At 40.1% G+C, this 24,744-nt stretch overlaps 1 protein-coding gene across 3 annotated transcripts in view; it reads left to right on the top strand.

Moving 5' to 3' along the window:
• Positions 1 to 24,744, top strand: part of PTPRB (protein tyrosine phosphatase receptor type B) — a 175,794-nt gene that overhangs the window by 84,398 nt on the left and 66,652 nt on the right. For all 3 annotated transcript variants that reach the window (XM_056800732.1, XM_007503048.3, XM_056800733.1), the window contains 6 exons: positions 4,971 to 5,234; positions 9,035 to 9,304; positions 11,505 to 11,765; positions 14,233 to 14,499; positions 17,397 to 17,660; positions 22,043 to 22,306. In XM_056800732.1, coding sequence (XP_056656710.1) covers positions 4,971 to 5,234; positions 9,035 to 9,304; positions 11,505 to 11,765; positions 14,233 to 14,499; positions 17,397 to 17,660; positions 22,043 to 22,306 — 1,590 coding nt within the window. The remainder of the gene's footprint in view (positions 1 to 4,970; positions 5,235 to 9,034; positions 9,305 to 11,504; positions 11,766 to 14,232; positions 14,500 to 17,396; positions 17,661 to 22,042; positions 22,307 to 24,744) is intronic.

Below are 24,744 nucleotides of genomic sequence, written 5' to 3'. Positions count from 1 at the left end.
CCCCCAGAACTCAGAGATGCCTCCATCGTAGCCCTATACAAGAACAAAGGCTCACGAGCAGCCTGTGACAACGACAGAGGCATCTCACTACTCTCCACTGCTGGAAAGATCCTCGCCCGTGTTATACTCAACAGACTCCTGTCATCTGTTTCAGAGCAGAACGTGCCTGAATCACAATGTGGCCTCTGACCAGATCGCAGCACCATCGACATGGTCTTAATGGTGAGGCAAATGCAGGAAAAATGCCTTGAGCAGAACCTGAGTCTCTACATTGTCTTCATAGACCTGACAAAAGCGTTCGACACAGTGAACAGGGACGCAGTGTGGGTGATCCTCAGCAAGCTCGGTTGCCCAGCAAAATTCGTCAAACTGATCCAGCTCTTTCATGTCGACATGACAGGGGAATTCCTATCTGCTGGAGAGGCTTCCGATCGCTTCAACATCTCCAATGGCGTGTAACAAGGCTGTGTCCTCGCTCCGGTATTATTCAACCTATTTTTCACCCAAGTATTACGACATGCTGTGTTGGATCTAGACCTGGGCGTCTACATCAAATACCGACTGGATGGCTCACTATTCGACCTTCACCGCCTGACCACATAAAGAAAGACAACAGAGAGACTCGTCCTGGAAGCTCTCTTCGCAGATGACTGTGCTCTCATGGCCCATCAAGAAAATCATCTCCAAACCATTGTGGACAGGTTCTCCACTGCAACAAAACTGTTTGGCCTGACTATCAGCCTCAGCAAAACAGAGGTGCTGCTCCAACCTGCACCAGGGAGGCCAACGAACCAGCCGTGCATTACAATCGACGGCACACAGCTTTCCAACGTCAACACTTTCAAGTACCTGGGCAGCACCATCGCCAACGACGGGTCCCTAGACCACGAGATCAATGCCAGGATCCAAAAGGCCAGCCAGGCACTCGGGCGGCTGCGCTCTAAAGTCCTCCAACACAGAGGTGTAAGCACTGCGACGAAGCTCAAAGTGTACAACGCGGTGGCCCTCAGCTCGCTCCTGTACGGCTGTGAGACATGGACACTGTACCAGAAGCACATGAAACAGCTGGAGCAATTCCACCAACGCTCCCTCCGGTCAATCATGAGGATCCGATGGCAGGACCGAATCACCACTCAGGAAGTCCTCGACAGAGCCAACTCCACCAGCATCGAAGTCCTGGTCCTCAAACCCAGCTACGATGGTCTGGACACGTCATCCGCATGGACCCACAGCAAATACCAAGACAGGTATTCTATGGCGAACTGTCAGCTGGACTCAGGAAACAAGGCCGGCCAAAGAAAAGATTCAAGGATCAGCTAAAGTCCAACTTGAAGTGGGCTGGCATGACACCAAAGCAACTAGAACTCGCTGCCTCTGTCAGAAGCAGCTGGTGAGCCCACATTCACCATGCCGCGACCACCTTTGAAGATGAGCGACGTCGACGTCTTGCCGCTGCGCGTGAACGCCGACAACAGGCCACACCCGCACCTCCCGTAACAACTGGCGTCCCAGGCCCCATGTGCCACAGACTCTGCGCCTCAGCCTTTGGACTCCAAAGCCATATGAGGGTACATCAATAGATGATAACGCACAAAGACAATAATCATTCTCGATCACGAGAGACTACCACTACACTACTATGTGATCTTTCCCATAGACTTTGTTGTCCTGCCTGTAATGTTCTCCCTACCTACCTCTGTCTCAGAATCTCCAGGACCCTTCAGGATTCTACTCAAATGGGAGCAGTTAGATGGCTCATTGGATAGAGAGCCAGGCCCAGAGATGGGAGGTCTAGGGTTCAAGTCTAGTCTCAAATACTTCCTAGCTATGGCACCCTGGGTAAATAACTTAACCCCAGTTGCCTAACCTTTACTGCTCTTCTACCTTGGAACCAATACTTAGTACCAATTCTGAGTCAGAAGATAAAGGTTTAAATAAAAACAAACAAACAAACAAATATCCTACTGAGCCTTTCCACATCCCCTCAGACTTTAGTCCCTACCTATTGAAATTACTTTTTATTTACCTATCAGTGTGCTTATTTGTTTCCTTCAGTAAGCTCCTTGAGAGGAGAAACTGTTTTGTTTTTCCCTTTTTGTTCCTAGTTCCTCATATATAGTAGGCATGAAATAAATGCTTGTTGATTTGGTAAGCCTGGGGCAGCTAGGTGGCACAATGTTTGGAATAGTGAGCTTGGAGTCAGGAAGACTCATTTTTCTTTTTTTTTAAACACTTACCTTCTGACTTAGAGTCAATAGTATGTATTGGTTCCAAGGCAGAAAAGCCATAAGCGCTAGGCAATGGAGGTTAAGTGACTTTCCCAGTCACAAGGTTAGGAAATGTCTGAGTCCAGACTTGATCCCAGGACCTCCCATCTCTAATCTCTAGGTCTGGCTCTCAACCCACTAAGCCACCCATTCAAATCTGGCCTCAGACTAGCCATGTGACTCTGGGCAAGTCATTTCACCTTGTTTGTCTACATTACCTTATCTGTAAAATGAGTTGGAAAAGGAAATGGAAAACTATTCCAGGATCTTTGCTAAGAAAACCCTCACAAAGAGTTGGAAACAACAACAAAAGGCAATTGCCTGCTCTGTAGGCAATCCTCTTCCCACTCTTTTAATAGACTTATTTCAGCTTTCAGGATCTCCTCCATAGGCACCCCATCACCTCCTACTGCCTCTAGGATGACCAAGGTCCTCCTCTATAGGGGCATTCCACTTGTTCTGCTTCTTTTCTAAAAGCATCCATCTCCTCCCATTTAACCTTCAGTGACTACTCTCCCTCAGAGCTTCTCTGAGGATCCCTTTTTTAAATAAATGTATTCCAAGGCAGGAATTCTTACTTTGGGGTCCATGGACACCCAAAAGGTTCATATATAGCTTTCAAGGAGTGTATGAGTTGGATGGGAAAGGAATTACATTTTCATCTTCCCAAGCTTTGATTTCCTTTGTAATTCTATGTATTTAAGGTTGTGCATTTAAAACATTATGTTAAAAAGGGGTCCATAGGCTTTACCACACTGCCAAAGGGATCCATGATGCAGAAAAGATTAAAAACTCCTATTTTAAGTAAACTCCCAAAAGATATAATAGCTTACCAAGAATTCCAATGGCGGATTCTCAGACAACAATGGAGGTTGGTGGGGAAGATATTTGTGCCCCATAAATCAGGCTCTGGAAGGATCTCTGCCCATGTGTAGAGGTGACACTTTTGCATTTTTTCAATTATTTTAGGGATCTGTGATTTTGTCAGTGAGAGTACTGATTCTGATCACTAGCCCTTTGTGAACAGATAAGACAGTCTTTCAGCATGTTATTGTTGTGACCAAAAAAAGAAAAAAGTGTCACCTCATAGACAACCTGATTATGAGCCTGTGGGAACTCAGGAAGGCGGTTTCTCAGAAGACAGTCAGAGAGTCCAGTGCCTGGCTTGTGTTTGAACTTTCAAACCAGAAGGATGAGCCAGAGCTTGTGCTCTGTCGACATAGCTTTCAAGAACCCACAGTCCAAGAACCCATGGAGTGATAAGGCATCAAAGTTAGACTTCAATGATGTCTATAAAATGAAACGTATGCCTTAAAAGTTATTTATATACATTAGGAAGAGAAGGTATCTGGAAATCCCTATCCCACTGGCAAATTAGGAAAAAATCATTTTCCTAATATGTGTCTGTTTTGATTTTATGCCATCTCGACCCAAAATTGTACCAGAGATAAGAAATAGAGGAAAGAAAAATGGTGAGATTTCACCACATTGCTCTCGTGAAATGACAAAGTAGGTGTCAAACTCAAGAATGAATACAAAATCTTTTTTATGCCTACTTCTTTACTCTATTGGTACATTAAGTAGGATATTATCTATAAGAACATAGCATTTATCAGTCATTAGAGAATAAAGTACATCTCTTTGAACTATTATATCTTATGTGTCTCTTGTTTTTAAAATAAAATGGCTTGGGCTCTTAGCTATTCTATGGAGATATACATGATCTCAAAAATTAAAATTATTTTCACAACTTGACAACAAAACTGTTAAAGAACATTAAGATTCAAAAGTGAAAATAATATAAAAATAAAATATATCAAAAACATTTTTTAAAAATAAAGATGGGGGCAGCTAGGTGGCTCAGTGGATTGAGAGCGAGACCCAGGGATGGGAGATCCTGGGTTCAAATTTGACCTCAGACACTTTCTAGCTATGACCCTGGGCAAGTCACTTAACTCCCATTGCCCAGTCCTTACCTCTTTTCTACCCAGTATTGATTCTAAGACAGAAAATAAGGGTTTAGAGAGATAGATAGATAGATAGATAGATAGATAGATAGATAGATAGAAGGATAGATAGATAGATAGATAGATAGATAGATAGATAGATAGATAGATAGATAGATAGATAGATAGATGGATAGATAGAAAGATAGATAGATAGATAGATAGATAGATAGATAGATAGATAGATAGATAGATAGATAGATAGATAGATAGATAGATAGATGATAGGTAGGTAGGTAGGTAGATAGATAATAAAGATACCAATCATGATATTTCACACCTGTAATCTCTACATCCAGGGAGGCTGAGGCTTGAGCTTGGAAGTTTTGAACTGCTATATAGCTGAGACTAATTGGGTGGTTGTGCAAAGTCTGGCATCAATATGATGAGTCCAAAGGAGTAGCAATCATCAGGCGGCTCTAAGGACTATTATTAGTGGAATCAGATCCAGGAACTGTCAATGGTCTTCAAGCCAATGAGATAGGAAAACCCAATTTAGATTGATGAAAAATGGAAAATGATAGGTGATTGAGATAGACAGATGATAAAGACAATTGGACAGATAGATGAATATAGATAGTAAACCAATAGATGATAGATGATATAATAAAGATAAGTAAAAATAGCTCATTAAGTAGAATAAAACATAAATCACAAATTCTACTTAAAACCTTTTGGTTTTCTTATTTCTCATTAGCCCCAGTGGAAGTCTCAAATCTGATGGTGACTAATGAGGCCAGCTGTAGTTCTCTCAAAGTCAAATGGAAAAGACCACCAGGAAACCTGGATTGTTATAACATCACATTGTCTCATCAAGGGAATGTTAGAGAATTCAGGACTATAGAAGCCTGGGTGACTGAAGCCCACTTTGAGGGCTTGATTCCAGGACGCCTGTATCAAGTTACTGTCTCTACCATCAGTGGCGAACTCTCGGCTCAAAAAACGGCAATGGGGAGAACAGGTAAACCTTGAACTTCAGACATGGAATTTGGTTAAATTTTTTTTAAACCAGGTCAGATTACTATTTTATACTGTCATTGAGAGACATGGAAGGTAAGTTCATTTTCCATGTTATAAAAAGTATATGTTTAAGTCAGGTTTTATAAAGCTCAGAGAAAAGCAGACACGTATATATGGTACATATCTGAATATTTCAAGAAAACTAGTTTGGGTCTTGAATTATCGGGATTATTTCTTATTTTCTTTTGACTGTGAAAATGTAGCCTTTGTGTAACGCTTTTGAAAAGTACCTAACATTTCTAACAGCAAAACCTCCTCACTACTGGAGATAAGATAATGAATAGGGACGTCAAATTTAACAGCTACCGTACTTTTAATGATTAACTTAATTTCCTCTTCATTAGAGGTGAGGTTTCCCTTTTCATTTTGGATACTGTCAATTTGTTTTTCTTCTTTCCTTTTTTTAATTAGATTGACCAGTACTTTGTCTCTTTTATTTGTTTTTTCAAAGTACCAGCTTCTAGTCTTATTTATTAAATCAATAGTTCTCTGACTTTCAATTTTATTAATTTATCCTTTAATTTTTAGGATCTCTAATTTAGTCTTCATCTGAAGATTTTTAATTTGTTTACTTTCTAGTTTTTTAATTTGCATGGCCAATTAATTGACCTCTGCCCTCTCTAATTTGTTAACATATGAACTCAAGGATATAAATTTCCCCCTTAGTACTGCTTTGGCTGAATCCCAAACTGTATAGGATGAAATGCCAAGACATAAATATGTATATAGATATATGTATGCATAAATACATACATATGTATATATATATACATATATATATAATTAGAGCTAAAAAAAGAGGTTAATACCAAAAGAAATGGAATAAGAAACAAAAGGGGCTAAGTTAATATTTCACAAAGAAGCTCATGGCGGGAGAGGGGAGAACACCAATACACTGGAAGGGTAAAGAGGTTGGAGACAGGAAATACTCAACTCTTATGCGTATTGAAATTGACTCAAAGGGGGAAGAACAATCAAATACATTGGGGCAGAGAATTGATTTGCGCCCACTCCCTCCTTTATACTCCTTCCCTCCCCACCAATCCATTTGTTACCCTTCTACTTCCTGATAGGGCGCAAATCAATTCTCTGCCCCAATGTATGGCAATGGTATTCATCCTATACAGTTTGTCACTGTTCCCTCTAAGTATAATTCTTCTAACTTCCCAGGTGAGAATAACATTTTTTCAGAGTTACCAATGACCGCTTTTCTTATAGGGATACATATCGTTTTAACTTATTGAGTATCTTCAAAAAATGTTTTTGTGTTTTTTTTCTTGGTTTTGTTTTTCTTTTTTCCCTCTTTTTTTAATTAACTTTTGATGATTCTCTTGAGTTCTGTGCTTGGGCATCAAATTTTCTGTTCAGGTCTGGTATTTTATTTACAAATGCTTGGAATTCTTCTATTTTGTTAAATGTCCATACTTTCTCCTATAAGAATATGGTCGGTTTTGCTGGGTAATTGATTCTTGGTTGTAGACCTAGTCCCCTTGCTTTCTGGAATATCATATTCCATGCCTTTTGGTCCTTCAGTGTAGATGCAGCCAGATCCTGTGTTATCCTCACTGTGGTTCCATGGTATCTGAATGACTTCTTAGCAGCTTGTAATATTTTTTCCTTGGTCTGATAGTTCTTGAATTTGTCTATAACATTCCTGGGTGTTGTCAGTTGGGGATTAAGTACAGGATGTGATCTGTGGATTCTTTCAATCTCCACTTTTCCCTCTTGTTCTAGAATATCGGGACAGTTTTCTTGGATAATTTCCTGTAGTATGGTATCCAGGATTTTTCTTTTGTCATGGTCTTCCAGTAGACTAATAATTCTTAAGTTGTCTCTCCTTGAACAATTTTCTAAATCTTCTGTTTTGTGAATGAGGTGTTTCACATTTTCCTCAATTTTTCATTCTTTTGGTTTTGTTTTATAGTGTCCTGCTTCCTTGTGAAGTTGCTTGCTTCAAGTTGTTGTATTCTGGATATTAAAGCTGAATTTGATCCTTGGCTTTTTGGTCATCCTTCTCCTTCTGGTCTGATTTTCTTTGGAGATCATCTTTCATCTTCTCTGCCTCATCTTTCATTTTCTTTGCTTCATCTTTTATCTAATTTGTCTCATCTTTCATCTCCTTTGCCTCATTTTCAAGCCAATTAATTTTGGCTTTCAAGTCACTGTTTTCTGTTCCCAGATGATTTATCTTACTTTTTAAGTTCTTTTCCCAGTTGTCTTCAGCCTCTCTTAATTGTGTTTTGAATTGTATTTTGAGTTCTTCCAAAGCCTGTATCCAAATTCGCTGGAGTTTCTGTGTTTTTGCTTGATGTTCCTTCTTCCTCTGTTCCATTTGCTCTTTGTTCATTGCCTGTATAGAAGCTGTCAATTGTAATTTCTTTTTTTCTTTTTCTGTTGTTTGCTCATATTTACCCCTTCTTTACTCCCTGCAGTTGCCTGCACTTTTGCTCCTCTTATTTTTTTTGGGGGGAAGGGGTGTTGGGGCTATTCTGTCAGCCTTCACCCTTGGAGTTTTGTCAGCAAATCTCTCATCTCAGTCTGTCGGGGAGTGGGTTTGGAGCTTGACCTTTCCTGAGCTCTGGAGGCCTTGATGGGATTAAGTCCAGCTGAGTTCCAGAGCTCGGTGTGTCCTGAGGCCAAAACCTCAGGATGGGGGGGGGCAATATGGAGTGTCTCCACTGCTGCAACTAGGCTACCTGCTCTGCACTTCTTCTCTTAACTGCTTTCTCACCACCTGTTTGATGCTCTGAGCCTGGCACAGCTTTGCCTGTAAGGTACTCCCTCCAGACCAGTGCCTTTGCCCACCCAGAGGTCCCAGCTACCACTGGAGGCTTAGTGGTATAGGTGGGGGATGGGTCCCGGGACCTTCCTTCTTCCTTCCCCTTAGACTTGAGTGTCCTCAAATTCTGGCTTTTGGGGGCGTACCTTTTAAATTGAGTCGAGCAGGAGGGTTCCTTTGCTCTGTCTTGTTGTTAGGTTTTATTTTCAGTCCCCTAGAAGCATTTAGTTTGTATTTGGTAAGGAAGGGTTTTCAGAGGTCTCAACTTTTGCTATCTCTATGCTGCCATCTTGACTCCACCTCCAGCTATGGCACTTTTAATAAATTATTGTATTAATCCTCTGAATATCCCTAGGAGTCAAGAAGGAAAGAACATTTAATAACCACAAGTATTCAGGATCTCCTATATAAGATGTCATCAATAGCAATAGACCCATGCTAGAAATAATGTTGGAAATGTTGCAGGGGCCAGCTTTTGGCCAGTACTAGACATTGCCCAGTTCCCTAGATGGTAAGCAAAGTTGCAAAAATATTCTTCTAGATAAAGTTAAGAATTTGAAATCAGGAAGATATTGGTTCAAATCTGTCTTCAGATATTATCTGGCCAACTCACTAATCTCTGTGTACCTCAATCAACTCCCTAGTACTTGCCTCCCAAGTCAGAGATCTGAATAGCAGAAAGGAGTTACAACAAAAATCCTACCCTCCAATCCTACCCCTAAAACATACAGACTACTTGCATATTCAATTCATAGAGTTGACTAAAAATAAGTTTCTTGAGATTACATTTTCTAAAATGAAGAATTTTCTATATAAAGAGCTACTCTACATAGACTGACAATCTATTAATAGCCTTGAAAGTCAGATTTTTATATTTTTCCTCTATTGTTTTACACCTTTCTCCCTCTCTCAAATGGACTTCTTACTTATTTTTTCTCCTTTTAAATCATCTCATATTTCAGTTCCTGAGAAAGTTACAAAGTTGAAGGCAGTCAGTAATGGTTGGATGAGATCCCTAAGAGTGAGTTGGTTGCCTCCTACTGGAGACTGGGAGCGGTACCGCATCACTCTACTCAACGGTTCTTCCTTACTGCTCAACATCACCTTGGAGAAAGATACAAAGAGCTTTGACATCCATGACCTAGGGCTCATACCTGGAAGACAGTATGAGGTAGAGGTTTCTGTCGAGAGTGGAGGACTAAAAAACACCATCCGCTGTCAAGGTCGAACAAGTAAGTAATGACAGAGAAGTAAACTGAATAAAATGGAAACATGATCAGATTTCCTCAAACAGATCTGGGCAAAAATAAAGTACTGTAACAAGTAAGTGGATTGAATTCCATTCTGATAAGAGGGACAAAAGAGGGAAGATGATAGGGGCAACTGCATGGGTATCAGCCATCTCTTCTGATGCCTACTATGAAAGGCTATTCAGAGTTATTTTCAATATTTTACAGGATAAGGATAAATATAGTTTGGGTCACTGTATCACCTCACCATATCAACCAGATGACTTTGAAACATATAATCAAGGAATTAAAAAAAGCATTTTGGAATATTGACTTTCTCTACCAATTTTTCCTAAAGGTTACATCCAAATATATAATGCACATTGAATTATTTCAGCCACAGTGGCATATCAGATGGGTGTGATTTAGGTATAAATCTCATGTTTTTATCCAGACCATGATTTCTTAACCTAATGTTCACAACCCTCTTTATAGATTTCAATGGGTTTATTAATTTTGAGGGAGAGTTCTATTTTAATTTCTTTAATAATTACAATATAATTGGTAACTTTTGTACTCCTATATGAGTTATTTTATGCATTTAATTTTTCTGAGGAGTCCATAGTTTTTAACAGATTGCCAAAGAGGTTGATCACACACACTCATGGGGAGAAACAGAGACAGAGAGAGACAGAAAGGGAGAGAGAGAGAGTGAGAAAGAGAGAGACAGAGACAGAGAGTTAAGGACACCTGGTATGATTATGCAGTCTAGTTATAGGCAATTTTCTATTTAAATTGTTATCACTATCCTGAAACCTGTTAGTTCTTGTCCTTTCCCTTCAACTCAACCAAATCCAGATTATCCTATACAACAGAGAGAAGCAAGATACACAAAGCCAAAGAAAGGATGTGTGTGCAGTGATAAGAGCCACAAGACACCTTTTTTGCTCATTTATGTCCCATAGGGCACACTCTAGGGACTATATAGTTTGGGTCACTGTATCACCTCACCATATCAACCAGATGACTTTGAAACATATAATCAAGGAATTAAAAAAAGCATTTTGGAATATTGACTTTCTCTACCAATTTTTCCTAAAGGTTACATCCAAATATATAATGCACATTGAATTATTTCAGCTAAAATTTTCTAGGTTGCTTTACATGTCAAATATCTTTAGGGTTCCTTATCAGCTTCCAGGGCAAATTGTTAGAAAATTCCAGAAATCCTACTTTGTAAAGTAGATTTCATTCTTTAAAAGTAAACATTCCATGCATATAACACATACGTGCATCCCCTATTAGTTCTGTCTATCCAGGATACAACTACAACATGCCCTCCAGAGCAATAATCTTACCCAAATAAGAGGAGACCATTTTCAATCTCTTCAATAGGAAGAGTAAACAATAAGCTATCATGAAGACTAATCCCTGAAATTTATAAAAGCCTCACCTGGGATAGAGAATAGGACTGAGAATCATTAGGTTGAGGCAGTCAAATAAAGAAATGAAAATGTAAATTTCATGTGAAATAATATCTAGACCAAGTAAATGAGATTAAGGTTTGCAATAATTATTTATATAGACTTACTTTTCATAAGGAATTTGATATCCTATTTAGTATTTTCATTCTTTTTTTCTATGTCCTTTACCCAAAGCTGACTTCATGATGTTGAGATGACTCTGGGGTCCTGGAGGCAATGCTGACAGAATATGAACTTTTACAAATTCTACCAAGAATATAGTCCCTAATATAAATATTTCTATTGTCTAACAGATTAACCAGCCTAACTGTGTGGTCCTTAGACAATAGCTCACTATATGGTTGGCATAAAATGAGGAATTTGGGCCAAGCAATTCTCAAACACTTTGTCTCTGAATCTTAGGGAGGTGGCTGTCGGCATCAGTTGGGAGTGGGGCATACTCTAACAAAGTGACAGTTCTTTGAAATACTAAAGGAAAAGTACCTCATTATGCCCCATCATTTCAAGCTTTTAAGAAGGAAATTTTAGGTTATTGGCTTATGTTTTCATTCTTAAAACCAAGTCCGTAGTAACTTGCTAGATTAGTATATTCTTGTGGATAGCAGAGAACAGTGTGCAGGTTTGGACATCCTATCACCTTTTTTTAATCAATCAATGAGTATTCTCATTAATTCTTGCTTGCCACTTACCAACATGGTTACCCATTCCTTTTTCCACAGCTCCACAGCCTGTCGGGCAACTCCGAGTAAAGCATGCCAACGAATCCTCTCTAAGCATCATGTGGCTGACCCCTGTAGCAGAATGGGATAAATATGTCATCTCACTGGCAGACAGGGATCTCTTACTTATCCACAAGACATTAGCCAAAGAAGCCAAAGAATTCACTTTCACAGACCTGGTGCCTGGAAGAAAGTATGTAGCGTCAGTCACCAGCATCAGTGGAGACTTAAGAAATTCAACATCAGTAGAAGGAAGAACAGGTAATTTTCTCCAATACCTTTTTATCCAATTCAAAGAAAACAAGTCAGAAATGCACATTTTTTCCTCCTTTGGGGATAAAGCCCAATGATATATGTGCTACATATCAATTGGATACCCAGTTGGTGAGGAATCATTACAAGACAACTCCTCTTATGGAGATACAAAGGTTTTCATAGATTGCAATCAGTAGTGTGATATCACAGCCAGCTTTCTGGACCTAAGAAGGGACGATTGCTCTAACCTTGGCCTGAACAGACCACATTTGTTGAAGTGTTGGATCTAGTGCCAAATTTGAGAGAGCATCCAAGTGAGGTACAGAGCATACAGAGGAAAGCAATCAGGATGGAGAAGAGATTTGGGCCATGGAAGAGTCAGCTGAAAGAACTTGGTCCATTTAGCCTAGAGAAGGGAAGACTCCAGAGCATTATAGAAACTTCAAGGATATAGAAGGCTTTTGTGTGGAATAGATACTAGACTTTTGTTCAACTCCAAAGATTATTAGGAGATACTAGTAGAAGTTGCAAAAGGGCAAATTTAGGTTTTTTAATTTTAAAATTTAATTCAATTTTATTTTTAAGTCAGCATTCTCTTCCTTCCATCTTCCATTTTCCCCTCGCCCCCATTATTCAGAAAAGAAGAAAAATAAACATGTATAATAAAACAAAATAAGTTCCTGAATTGGTCATGTCATGTCATGACATATATATACATACATGTACATATTTATATTTATGTATGCATACATACACACACCTCAATATGTACCTCTCTAACAAGAGACAGGTGGCATGTTTCATCATTAGCCCTCTGAAATCCAGATTGGTTATTGATATTGATCATTTTCTTATTTTTCAAATTAGTTTGCTTTATGATTTTATTTTTAGTGTATAAATTTTTCTCCTGGTTCTACTAATTCCACTTTGCCTCAATCAAATTTAGTCTTGATATAAGTTAAAAATTTCTAAGAACTACACTTATTCAGCAAGGGAATAAACTGCCTCAGAAGGTAATGAGTTTCCTTTCACTGGGGTGGCAGTCTTCAAGAAAAGCTTGGATGCCCACTTACTGGAAATGTTTTAGACAGTGTTTCTGGTCAGGTCTAGGTAGACTGGATGGCCAGTCAAGTTCCTTCTAATTCTGTGATTCTTCATTCATCATCTCTAGTACTGGTTTTGCCACTACTAAATATGTAACCTTAAATAAGTCATTTGTCCTCTATGGAGCCCAGTTTCCTCATCTTTCATTGAAAGGGTTGAATGTATAGGATGTATAAGATCCTTCCCAGTTCTAAAACTTTCAAGAGCCTAAAGAAAATTCTAACACAAAGATGAACTATAGTTGCTTGAGCCAAAAGAAAAACCAAGGTTCATTCCATCCTCAGTATGTGGAATCATATATTTAGAGCTATAGGGGACCTTGGAGATCCTCTACTCCAATTCAGTCATTTTTATAGTCACAGAAATCAGAGAGACTAACTTCCCAGTATTCCACAGCTAGTGAGTTTCTGAGTCAAAATTTGAACCTGAGTCTTGCTGTTGTATCAAATCAATAGCTAAATTCTATCAAATTCAGATTACTTATTCCAAGAAGAATCTAGGATTTTTAAGAAAATCTTTGTGCCACTCTCCACACAGTTAAAATCCTCTTACAAACATTTCTACCAAGGTTCCTTATCTTTGGAAATGAGTGGGCCAAGATGCCAACCCCTTTCCATTTCACATAGGAAGCATTTATATTGATAAGTACAAATTAATAGAGTTTGAACCGAGAGTTGGGGGGATGGAGTTATGAGCCCATAAAAACTGCCAACTCTCTTTGAGGTGTAGGCTGGCATGTCACCAACCAGCTCACATGCCAAATCTACCGTCATGCCATAGGTTGCTGACACAGACAATAATCCTTTAGATGGGAAGAGTCCTCCAACCTTCAGATGGAGAAAACTTTATTCACTTTGTTTGTTGACACAGCTCCCAGTCATTCTAAGTTCTAATACGACAAGAATTGGGAAGAAATGTCACTCTCTCTACTCAAGTCATCATATATACTTAGCTGTTTATCTTTTATATCCCCTGAGGATTATATTAATTCCTTGAGAGCAGAGGTTGTTTTCTGTTTAGTCTTTGTGTCCCCAGGGTTTTCTCCGTGCTTTGTAGATAAGCAGATGTTAAATAAATGCTTCTTAGGTTGGCTTGAATTGGATTGTGGGACCAGAGAATTATTGCTCAAAAGTAGTGGCCATTCATTACGTGAGCTCTGTTTGTAATTTAAAATCACTCCCAAGACTTGTGCCTCTTAGTCTTTGAATGTTAAATCATTTGGATTTCACCTAATATAAGTGACATTCAGAAGTGGAAGAGCCTTCTGTGCCATTCCTGGTTTTCCATATGCCACAGGAAGTAAAGCTAAGAGTCCAGAGCAGAGATTTTGTCTTCTTTTCATTCTGTGAAATATTTTCTTTTGTTTCAGTGCCTGCTCAGGTGACTGGCCTGAACGTGTTCAATCAAGGGACAACCAATAGTTTATTTACCAACTGGACCAGAGCACAAGGAGATATCGACTTCTATCAAGTCTTATTAATTCATGAAAATGTTGTCATTAAGAATGAGAGCTTGTCCAGTGAGACCAGCGGCTACAGCTTCCACTCCCTCAAACCTGGTGGGCTCTATTCAGTGGTAGTTACAACATTCAGTGGAGGGATCTCTTCCCGACAAATGGTGGGAGAGGGACAGACAGGTAAGAGAAGGAAAAACATGTTAGTGAACTACAAAAATCTGATCCCACAAGATCTACACTATCATCCTGATATACAATGATAGTCCTGATAAGGACTACACTGAAAAATATATTGTTGGATCTTCAAATTCATCAAAAATACTCCTATTGTCCCATAATCTCTGTAAGATAATAATTATAACAAACCTCTGAGCTGCTCCCAGAATTGTCCAGGAAAGACTTGGGGACCTTAAGCAGCTAGTTGGCAGTGAAGTGGTATCATGGATGGAATGCTGGCCCTGGAGTCAGGAAGATCTTCCTGCCGTTACTATGTACAATGTTGTCCTGGTTCTGCTCATCAGATGAGTAGCCACTAACTCTTCTGGGATATTAAATTAAGCCAACTAAGCATATTTTGTTTCTAAGCAAATGTAGATTTAATCATATATATAAATATATATATATCATATATTTAATCATATATGTATATACATATATATATATATATGCCTATTCACCTAATCCAAAGAGTAGCCTTTTCGTTTGCAATATATGGTACTATGGATTCTACACTCTTCTTAGAAGTTCTCACTTTCCTTGACTTCCATGACACCAGACTTTGCTTATTGGAAAAAAGAATGGGCTCTGATTCAGAAGATGTACCATCTAATGCTAGTTCTGTGATTAATTAGTTGTTTGATCTTGAGCAAATTACTCTATCACTCAAGAAGTAGATTTGGAATACCCTAAACACTCTATGTCTCTGAATTTTTTGCCAATATTATATTTGCTTTTTTGGTGGGGAGGTCACACTAATGACTTACGTTGAGATTTCAGTCAACAAAAACCTCCAGACCTATTTCATATGAGCTGTTTTAAACCAAATGCCTCCATTTCATATTAGTTCAAATGATCATTTTAACTTCATATTTATCCCTATTAAAATTCACCTTGACAGTTTAGCTTCATCTTCTCAGCCTCTCAGGAGTTTTTCAAAATCCTGATTCTGTTATTCAGTATGTTTTCTGATCCTCTCATCTTTCTGTCATTGGCAGCATCTTCAAGCTGGTCCCACCTGGGGGTCTCGCAACATCTCAGCAAACCCTGAGAAAGTTACTTAATATTCTCATCAATAAAATGAAAAGGTTGGAATTGGTGGCTTCTAAAGTCCCTTCCAGCTCTACTCTTGTGGTAATATGGCTCTCAGTACTGACTGGGTGACCCTGGGCAAGTGGTTTGGCCTCTTGTACTCTGGGCAGCCCAATAAGCCTATAAATTGCAGAGAAGGATGCTGTCCTGGTTTGGTAGAAGAAGTTTTCTCATCTGAATTCCACATATTAATGAATATTGCATTATTATTGAGTATTACTAATGAGTAAATAATTGAGATTAGTGAAATCTCAAGCCCAGTCCCTATCCCTATAAACATTTGTTGTTGCCTGAATTGAGATCTTGTACTATGACAACCAGAACTTCATTTTCCATAAATACTGGGAAAAGTTCATGTTCTTTCTGGGAAACACAAATCTGTGCTTTTGGAAATCTAAGCTGACTTAGAGTAAATTAGATTAGATCATTTTAATAGGGTTAAAATGACTTCTGTCCCTGGCAAGTTTAGTGGGCATGCATGGGATCACAGAATCAAAGGGTTAGGGACCTTAGTGACCAATTACTGAGTAACTAAGGAAATCTAAGGCAGGCAACGATGAAGATAATGAACTATTGAAGCAAATGATTGACAATATTCTATTAATAATAGGAATATAACTAGGGACTGTAATTCCATCATTTATAAGATTTCTTTATAAACATGGTTAGCCACAAATAAAGTTACCACGAATCAGCATCCTATCAATGACCAGCTTCAGGTTTTCTACATTCTTCCTACCACTAGAGGGCAGGAAATGCTTTTGTGATGGCAAAAAATAGACTCCATCACAGGGTTGGTTCTTGAGACCCTAAGGATGAATGAATCACCAGCTGGCATGAACCGCACAGTGCACAGAAATGAGAAGATTTTTAGACAATCCATTAAATTCTTCGGACTTTACCACGGACAACATCTTTGTTTTTATCAATTATTTGTACTTGTTAAATCGGACCCTTCTCGGCAAAGCTGAGTTATAAAATAATAATAATAATAAATACTCCACTTGTGATTATTTCCAGCAAAAGCAGAAAAATTGCCACTGACAGGCGCGACAGCATTTTATTTACATGCAGCAGGGCGATATCAAATGGAGGAGCAGCTAGACAGCCAGGTGGCACAACGGATAGACTTCACTATACTAAGAATCAGAAAGCTGTTGTCGGCCTGTTGTTTTTCAGTGATGTTTGCCACTTGGCGATGCTTTGTGAGGTTTTCTTGGCTATGATAATGAAGTAGTTTGTCATTTCCTTCTCCAGTTCACTTGACAGATGAGGAAACTGAGGGAGGCAGAGGTGAAATGGTTTGCCCTGGGGAATATAGCTAGGAAGTATCCGAGGTCTTATTTGAACTCAGAAAGAGGAGTCTTCCTGATTCCAGGTCTGGCACTCCAGCCACTCTGCCACCTCGCTGCACAGCTTAAGGCAGGAAGGCTTTCATGCAAATTTAACCTTAGAAACTCGAACTCTGGGCAAACCACTTCGACACTGCCTGCCTCAATTTCCTCAACTCTAAAATGGGGATGATAATGGAGGCCAGGGTTATTGCGGATCAGAGGAGATGCTGGCAAATCGTGGGGTGCTATCCAAATGCTGACTATGGTGAATCGGCCCTGGGCTTTATCCGGGTTGACTTTCTGACTGACAGAAAGAAGGCTAGTGTCCTCAAAGGGAGTGTGGAATCCTGACTTCCCCTTTCATTCTCATGGAATCAGATTCGAGGAGAGGACTTGCTGCTGCTATTGACGCTTCTCTCTCTCTTCTTGTCCCAGTCCCTTCCAGTGTGAGTGGAGTGACGCTGAATAATTCTGGCCGGAGTGATTACCTCAGTGTTTCCTGGCTCCCAGCTCCTGGAGATGTAGATAGCTACTCCGTGACTCTCTCTCACGGAGATCAGATTATCCAGTCTCTCGCGATTGCGAAATCCACCAGCGAGTGCTCCTTCAGCTCCCTCACTCCGGGCCGCCTCTTCAACGTGACTGTGACGACCAGGAGCGGCAAGTATGAAAACCATTCCTTCGGCCAGGAGCGCACAGGTGAGAATGGATGGAAGGACGAGGGCTCCCTCGGGCTGAGGCCGCTTATTCGTGTTGCCCCGGGGTTCCGATCCTGAAATAGCTCTGCGGGGTCCGGTTAGTGTGTGGCGAACAGCAGCTGGGACCGCAATACTAATGGAGCCAGCTGAAGGATGCTTATTATGGAGAAGATAACTTAGCAGTGAACTAACTGTCCTGAAGCCTTTTAAGCACTGACTACCCAGGAGAAGCAAGATGATTATACTTTTTCTGTTTATCCTCGTAGGGAATGAAGGCAGCAAGGTGGCACAATGGATAGAGCATTGGGTTGGAGATCAGGAAGGCTCATCCTCAGGAGTTCAAATCCAGCCTCAGGCACTTACTAGCTGGGTGACCCGGGGCAAATCACTTAACCCTGTGTGCCTCACTTCATCTGTAAACCGAGCTAGAGAAGGAAGTAGCCAACCACTCTAGTGTGTATAGTTAGAAAATTTTGACCACCTAAAACTACATTACCCAGAATGCTTTTCGTGCACCACCAGTTGCTGTGGTCACATTATTGTTTTATAAGTTCTGTAGCTCCTCCTCTTCTCTCCTGACCAGGCTGGGTTTAGGTAGTTCTTTTACTTTAGCTATTATTAATAAAACCTTTTTAAAATATAATACTTAGTCTATTGGATATCAGCTTTAATCTTTACAAGTGCCTCTGCCAAGAAAACCCCAGATTGGAGTCACAAAGAGTGGAAAGTGACTGAAACAAGTGAGCATAGAGAAAGAAGTGGGAATGATGAAAAGTGGCAAAGAGGAAGATTTAGGTTTGATGTAAGGAAAAATGTCCTGACAATTAGTCTGGATGATCCCTGGGGTCCTTTTATAATCTAAGATGCTATGATTCTGAAAATCCTCATATGGGCAAACATCTATTACTTTCCCACTTACAAGGATCACAGACACAGACTGATGCCAATTACTGTGTCTCCCTTTGAGGCTTTCCGCTTCTTCTACCAGTAAGTGGTACTTGGGAAGTTTCTCTAAAGTTCAAGGTATGATGAGCTTTAAAACAGACATTTTACACTTCTCTTTCCATAGAGATGATGTTGGCAATGGCAATTGGATAAGTTATTTCATTGCAGAGTTGGGAGTTCAAATGGAACTCCCAGATTTGGAAACTGTCAATGTAGGTGGGCAGCTTCTCGAAAGTGCATAGTCTTAGAGAGAGTTGTCTAGAGCTCAGAGAAATTCCTGAAGGCCACACAACCAGTATGTAGCAGGCACATAGATATCACCATGAAATTTTGGTGAAAATATTTTGTACTCTAGAAACATCTGAGAACTTAAGAGTGCATTGAAAAGAGCACTAGATTTGCGGTCTGAAGAACTGAATGACTGCCACTTACTACCTGGGTAACCTTGGACATATCATTTAACCTAACTATGCCTCAGTTTCCTGTTCTATAAAGTGAAGGAGGTGGGCTAACTGACCTCTAAAGTCTCTTCCAATTTTAAATCTGTGAAACTATGTGTGATCTCCAAAACAATGAGAAAATAAAATTAAGCATCCTTTTCCACAAAACTAATTCTCTAGGAGACAAAGCTGCAAAACAACATTGCAGTCCCTGGCCTCAAAAAGTTCACTATTTAGCAGAGCAGCTAAGTGACTGGAGAGCCAGTCTTGGAAATACAAGGTCCTGGGTTCAAATTTAGACTCTGATGCTTCCTAGCTGTGTGACCCTGGGCAAGTCACTTAACCCCAATTGCCTAGTCTTTATCACTCTTCTGCCTTACAACCAATACTATAGATTTCAAAGCAGATGATAAGGGTTTTGTTTTTAATGAAATTTACTATTTTGCAAAGGGATAGATGGCTTGTACACATGCGTTCAGAAGAAGAAACATTTGTCCTTTGCCCCCAAGTCCCTTTTCCCAGCGTATACAAAGTAAAGATAGAGAAGGAGATTCAAAATGATGATATGACAGCACTTAGCTGAGAGCTTAGTGTGCCAAATCTGGGCTCATTCTCCTTGGCACTGTGGCTTTCCTTTAATCATCTGTAATTAGTACATTGCATAAATGATCTTCCTAAGTTGGCATCCACTTTGCATAAAATCTTTCTTCCTGAAATGTAGGTCAATCCTCTACAAAACAAATATCTTGCTTTCTCCATATGATCAAGAGTCTGAGATCTCATTAATACTAATTATTGAGCCCCTCCAGTGTGCAATAATCACTGAGTTTAATGTGGGACAGCACTTACAATATATAAAAGACAAAGAATAATTGTGCTTCACATTTTGAAAATTATTCTTGTTTACCTATAAATGTTCACGTGTCCCTGGAAGGCAAAGATGGTTTTTCTTTGTATCCCCAGCACTTAGCACAGTGCCAGGCAGATTGCAGGTGCACATGCTTATGAAAGGACAGCTGGGGGGCTCAGTGCATAGAAAGCCCGGTCTAGAGATGGGAGGTCCAGGAGACTCTGGACAAGTCATTTAGCCCCCATTGCCTAGCTGATACAGAAGATAAGGGTTTTTTAAATGCTAATTGATTGATTAAATACTCAGCATCTTATGTTAAGTGCTAATTAGATAGTATGGGTGCCACAGGGGTCCAAAAGGGGAGGTAGCAGGATCCAGGTTAATAGAGCTTATGTTTTTCAAAGATATCCTTCATCAAAAGAAGCTGGCAAGCCATTTACCCAGAAATTCATCTCAGCATGACTCATACTTCAGGGTCCTCCAACTTCAAATTTACCATTTTTTTCCACCCCATGGAACTGAATAGTCAAACACTGTGTTAGGTTCTGGGGCCACAAAGGCTACGTGCTTCATATGTGCCAGGAACTATGATAAAGGCAGAGGGTATGAATCCAGGCAAAAAAAAAATAATAATCCCTGCCCTCCAGGAGTTTACATTCTAATGGGAGTTAGGAGAGTAAGGAACAGAATGACTCAGTCCATTTCCTCAAAGAGTGTATTTATAGTCTAAGAGAAAAGATATGATTTGTACCTGACACATGCAGAGGAAAGGCTGCCGATCCCTAGCCTAAATTCTCAATCCATACACTACACACAGTGAGTGAAAGGAAGAATAATTTAAATGTCCACACCTGGATTAGAGGTTAGTGCATTAAATATGTCTTCATACTATTGCACTTTTGCCTCCTTTTAACCATTTGTAATTATTATATTTGGGGGCAGCAAGGTGGCACAAGGGATAGAGTACCAGGTCTAGAGTTGGGAAGACTCCTGTTCCATGAGTTCAAATATGGTCTCAGACTCTTACTTGCTGGGTGACCTTGGGCAAGTCATTTAACCTTCTTTGCTTCAGGTTCCTCATCTGTCAAATGATCTGAAGAAGTGGCCAACCACGCCAGTGTCTTTGCCAAGAAAACCCCAAATAGGGTCCTGAAAAGGCAGGCATTACTCAACAATAGCAAAATGATCATATTTAGAAAATATTAATTATGTAACATTGAATCTCTTTTTATAGTACTAAGCATAAAATGATGTTGCCTTTAGTACTGTAACATTGTGTCTCAGCCCTATTGCAAAACAATAGGCTAGTAACCATGAGTTACCGATTACCAGATTTAGATCCAGTAAGATCCTAGAGTTGCCATCTCTGTCATCTTCATTAATTTAAACACCAACTGGGAATTTGAATAGTCATCCACATGCATGGTGTTGTGATGGGTTTTCCATGGGGTCATTGAAACAAACATCTCGATTGAATAGTTAGTGTGTGCTCACAGAAACAGTTAAACTTGATTGAGTGCATTGGAAAGAGTCAGAGAATCTAAGCCAGTGTTGATAAAGATGTGGTGTGGGCACAGAGTGGGCACTTGGGAGCTGCTCTGTTTCCCCTCTTCCCAGCACTCTAGGACATTTTTTGCACGCCTTGCCCCTCTGTCCAGTCACCCAAAGCAAGCACTTCCTCAGCTCTCTCCAGGAATTCAGGGACTCACAGACAGCTTGAATTTGCCCTTTGGTCACTCAAATTGGGGAGGAGGGGAGGTTGGCCAGGTCTAAGCTCACCTTGAATAAGTCCCTTCCGCTCTCCTGCCCTGTTTTCTCACCTGTGGAATGAGGATTGTACATGAGATAAGTTTCTGCCTCTAAACTTTGATCCTTGATAATTTTGTTAGAATATCAATACATCAGTGTCAAGGAGTACAGTCAGGATCTATACTCTTGGGGTATTTAAGTTCCTACCAAAACAATTAAAAGCTGAAAGCTACCTCCATAAAGGTTGTCTATCACAGCCTCTTCTTTTTATGGACTGAAAGAGCTGGGATGGAAATGGAAGGCAGGACAAATCGAGACACTCTTTTACTTCTACTGGATATTGTCTGTAATCTGTTCCCACTCAATCCCTAAACTTCTAACCATCTCACTCTTTTTCAGTGCCCTCGAAAGTCCAAGGACTTACTATTAGCAACTCAGCCAGGAGTGATTATTTAAAGGTATCCTGGCTGCATGCCACTGGAGACTTTGATCAGTATGTGGTTGGCATTACCAACAAGAACAATTCCGTCCAAACCAAAACCATCCCCAAGACTGGAAACGAATGCGTCTTTGTTAATCTTGTCCCTGGACGACTATACAGCATCACTGTTAGTACCAGAAGTGGAAATTATGAAGCCAGTGAGCGCTTGAATAAGAGAACAAGTAAGTTCATTAACAGGGTAGCCTCTGACTTGGGATTTTGGTTCTGAGCTCATGGGCTGGGCTCAGTCTTTGGGGGAGGCTCTCACCACTAATGACTCATGCCTACAACAGAGTTCTCTCTAGGAACATCAGGAATGTGACTTGTGTCAAATGCAATAATGCTTTATTATTAGAATGTTTATTTTACTAATTTATTTGTACATATTATTTTTAATTTTTATTTATGTTCTATTTTTTATTAGTATGCATTATTTCTATTTTATATATAATGTTTACTAATTTAAATTATAAATTAGTAAAGTACTTGCAAAGTACAGTGCCACATTTTAGGTGCTCATAAAATGTTTATTCTTGTCCCTTCCCTTCCCTCTCTAAGGATCCTACTTCCCAGGCAACTAGGTGGCTCAGTGGATGAGAGCCAGGCCTTGAGTCAGTGGGACTTGGGTTCAAATTTGACCTCAGACACTTCCTGTTGGTATGACCCTGGGCAAGTCACTTAACCCTCATTTATTTAGCCCTTGCCTTTCTGTCTAAGACAAAGTATGGGTTTAAAAAAGAAAAGACTTTAACTTAACTTTAGGGGGAAGAGAGTGGCACAGTGGAGGGTGCCAGGCCTGAAGATGAGATGTCCTGGGTTCATATCTGACCTCCGACAGTTCCTGGTTGTGTGATGCTAGGCAAGTCACTTAACCCCAATTGCCTAGCCCTTACCACTCTTTTGCCTTGAAACTGATGCTTAGTATCAATTTTTTATTAAGGAGGAAAGACCTAAACTCACAATTTTGTGATTTCTTTTGGTGTGGGGAATTACTAATGAGGGGCTACCTGTGCTAAAGTAGTTCAGTGCCTGCTCTGCAACTTAGAGAGTCCTAAGAAAGTTTCCTGAGGGCACTGAGAGTAAGTCAACGTGACTAGGGTGAGAAGCAAGACTTTGAACTCAGAACTTCCTGACTTGATGTGATTTCTACCAGGTGCCTTCAAAGCAATAACAGGAACTCACATTTCAATAGTGCTTTAAGGTTCACAACATGCTTTACATCCATTATTTTATCTGATCCTCCAGAGCACCTTATGAATTAAATGCATTCCCATTTATGCTTTGTCTGTGTCCCCAGTACCTAGGACAGCTCCTACCACAAAGTAGGTGCTTAATACATTTTAAATTAATTTGTGTTACAGATGAAAAAAAATGAAGCTATAGGAAGATAAAGAACTTGCCCATAGACACACTAGCTGAGCGTGTCTGAGGTCAGCTTTGGTCCCAAGTCACCCGTTCTAGCGCTCATCCACAATGCCATGCTGCATAGCTTTCTTCTATTGAGCATCTCCCCCCCTCAAGATTCAAGTATCTTCCAGGCCAAGTCAAAATCCAGCATTTAGGCGATAGACTTCAGGGCTTTAGGGAAAGAGCAGTATTTCTTTACAGCCCCCATTTCCTACCAGGATCTGTTCATTTTACTTGAAATGACACTGGTGCTCCCACAGCCCGCATAGGGACACCAAGTGCCCTAACTCTTCACAATCCCTGCAAGTCCCTAGCTCAGCTCTCTCACTGCTGTCTTTCTGTCTGCTGCCTCTGCTGTCTCTCCATCTGCTATCTCTGCCATCTCTCTTACTGCTGTATCAACAGTTAAGTCACTATCTATCAGATGACTGTCTCCTCTTGTCCTTGTGGCTTCCCAGCCACAATCAGCAAGTTTTTATTTATTTAAATTTATTTGCTTGTTTGTTTCAGTAAAATTCTCAGGTACCTCCCAGCCTGTACCAGAGCCTCATTTAACAAAAAGCTATAAATATACAGAAAACTATGTCTTGCCAGGTTTCTATTATAATAGTTCTTTCTCTGCAGGCAGACGTCTTTCAATGATATTTCTCTTGCTGTTGATGATCTTCTTTTGGTTCTGCTCATTTCCCTTTCATCTAGGTCCATCCAGGTTTTGAAAAAAATTAACCTGTTTGTTTTATCTGATGGATCAGTGGCTGGTTCCATCACAACCACATGCCACAACTTGTTTGGCGATTCATTAAGCCTTGGCTGTGGGACAGGCGCCAAAGCCTTGGACATTTCAGAATCAAGCTGGGCCCTGAGAGCTGCCTCTGGCTGCATGGAGAGAAAGCACCGGCCTGCCTTACAGCTTCATTCCTTCCATTCATTTCCAGTCTGGCTGACCTGATAATATTGTACTCTTCTATGATGCTAAAAATTAAGCACACATGATTTCCTTTCATGAAGATCAGCACATTTTTAACAATAGCTTACAAATTGTTGTGCTTAATTATACACGAGGAATCTTAAGTGGCAGACTGTGGGAATCTAGTATATTTGGGAGGCAGCATGGATTTCGGGAGAAAGTGCTAGGCCTAGATTCAGGAAGACCTGGGTTCAAATCCTATCTTGTCACCAACTAGCTGTAAGTCATTTAACCCCAGTTTCCTAA

The sequence above is a fragment of the Monodelphis domestica genome, chromosome 5, assembly GCF_027887165.1.
Source record: "Monodelphis domestica isolate mMonDom1 chromosome 5, mMonDom1.pri, whole genome shotgun sequence".
NCBI lineage: Eukaryota > Metazoa > Chordata > Mammalia > Didelphimorphia > Didelphidae > Monodelphis > Monodelphis domestica.
This window is presented reverse-complemented; position numbering and strand designations above follow the sequence as displayed.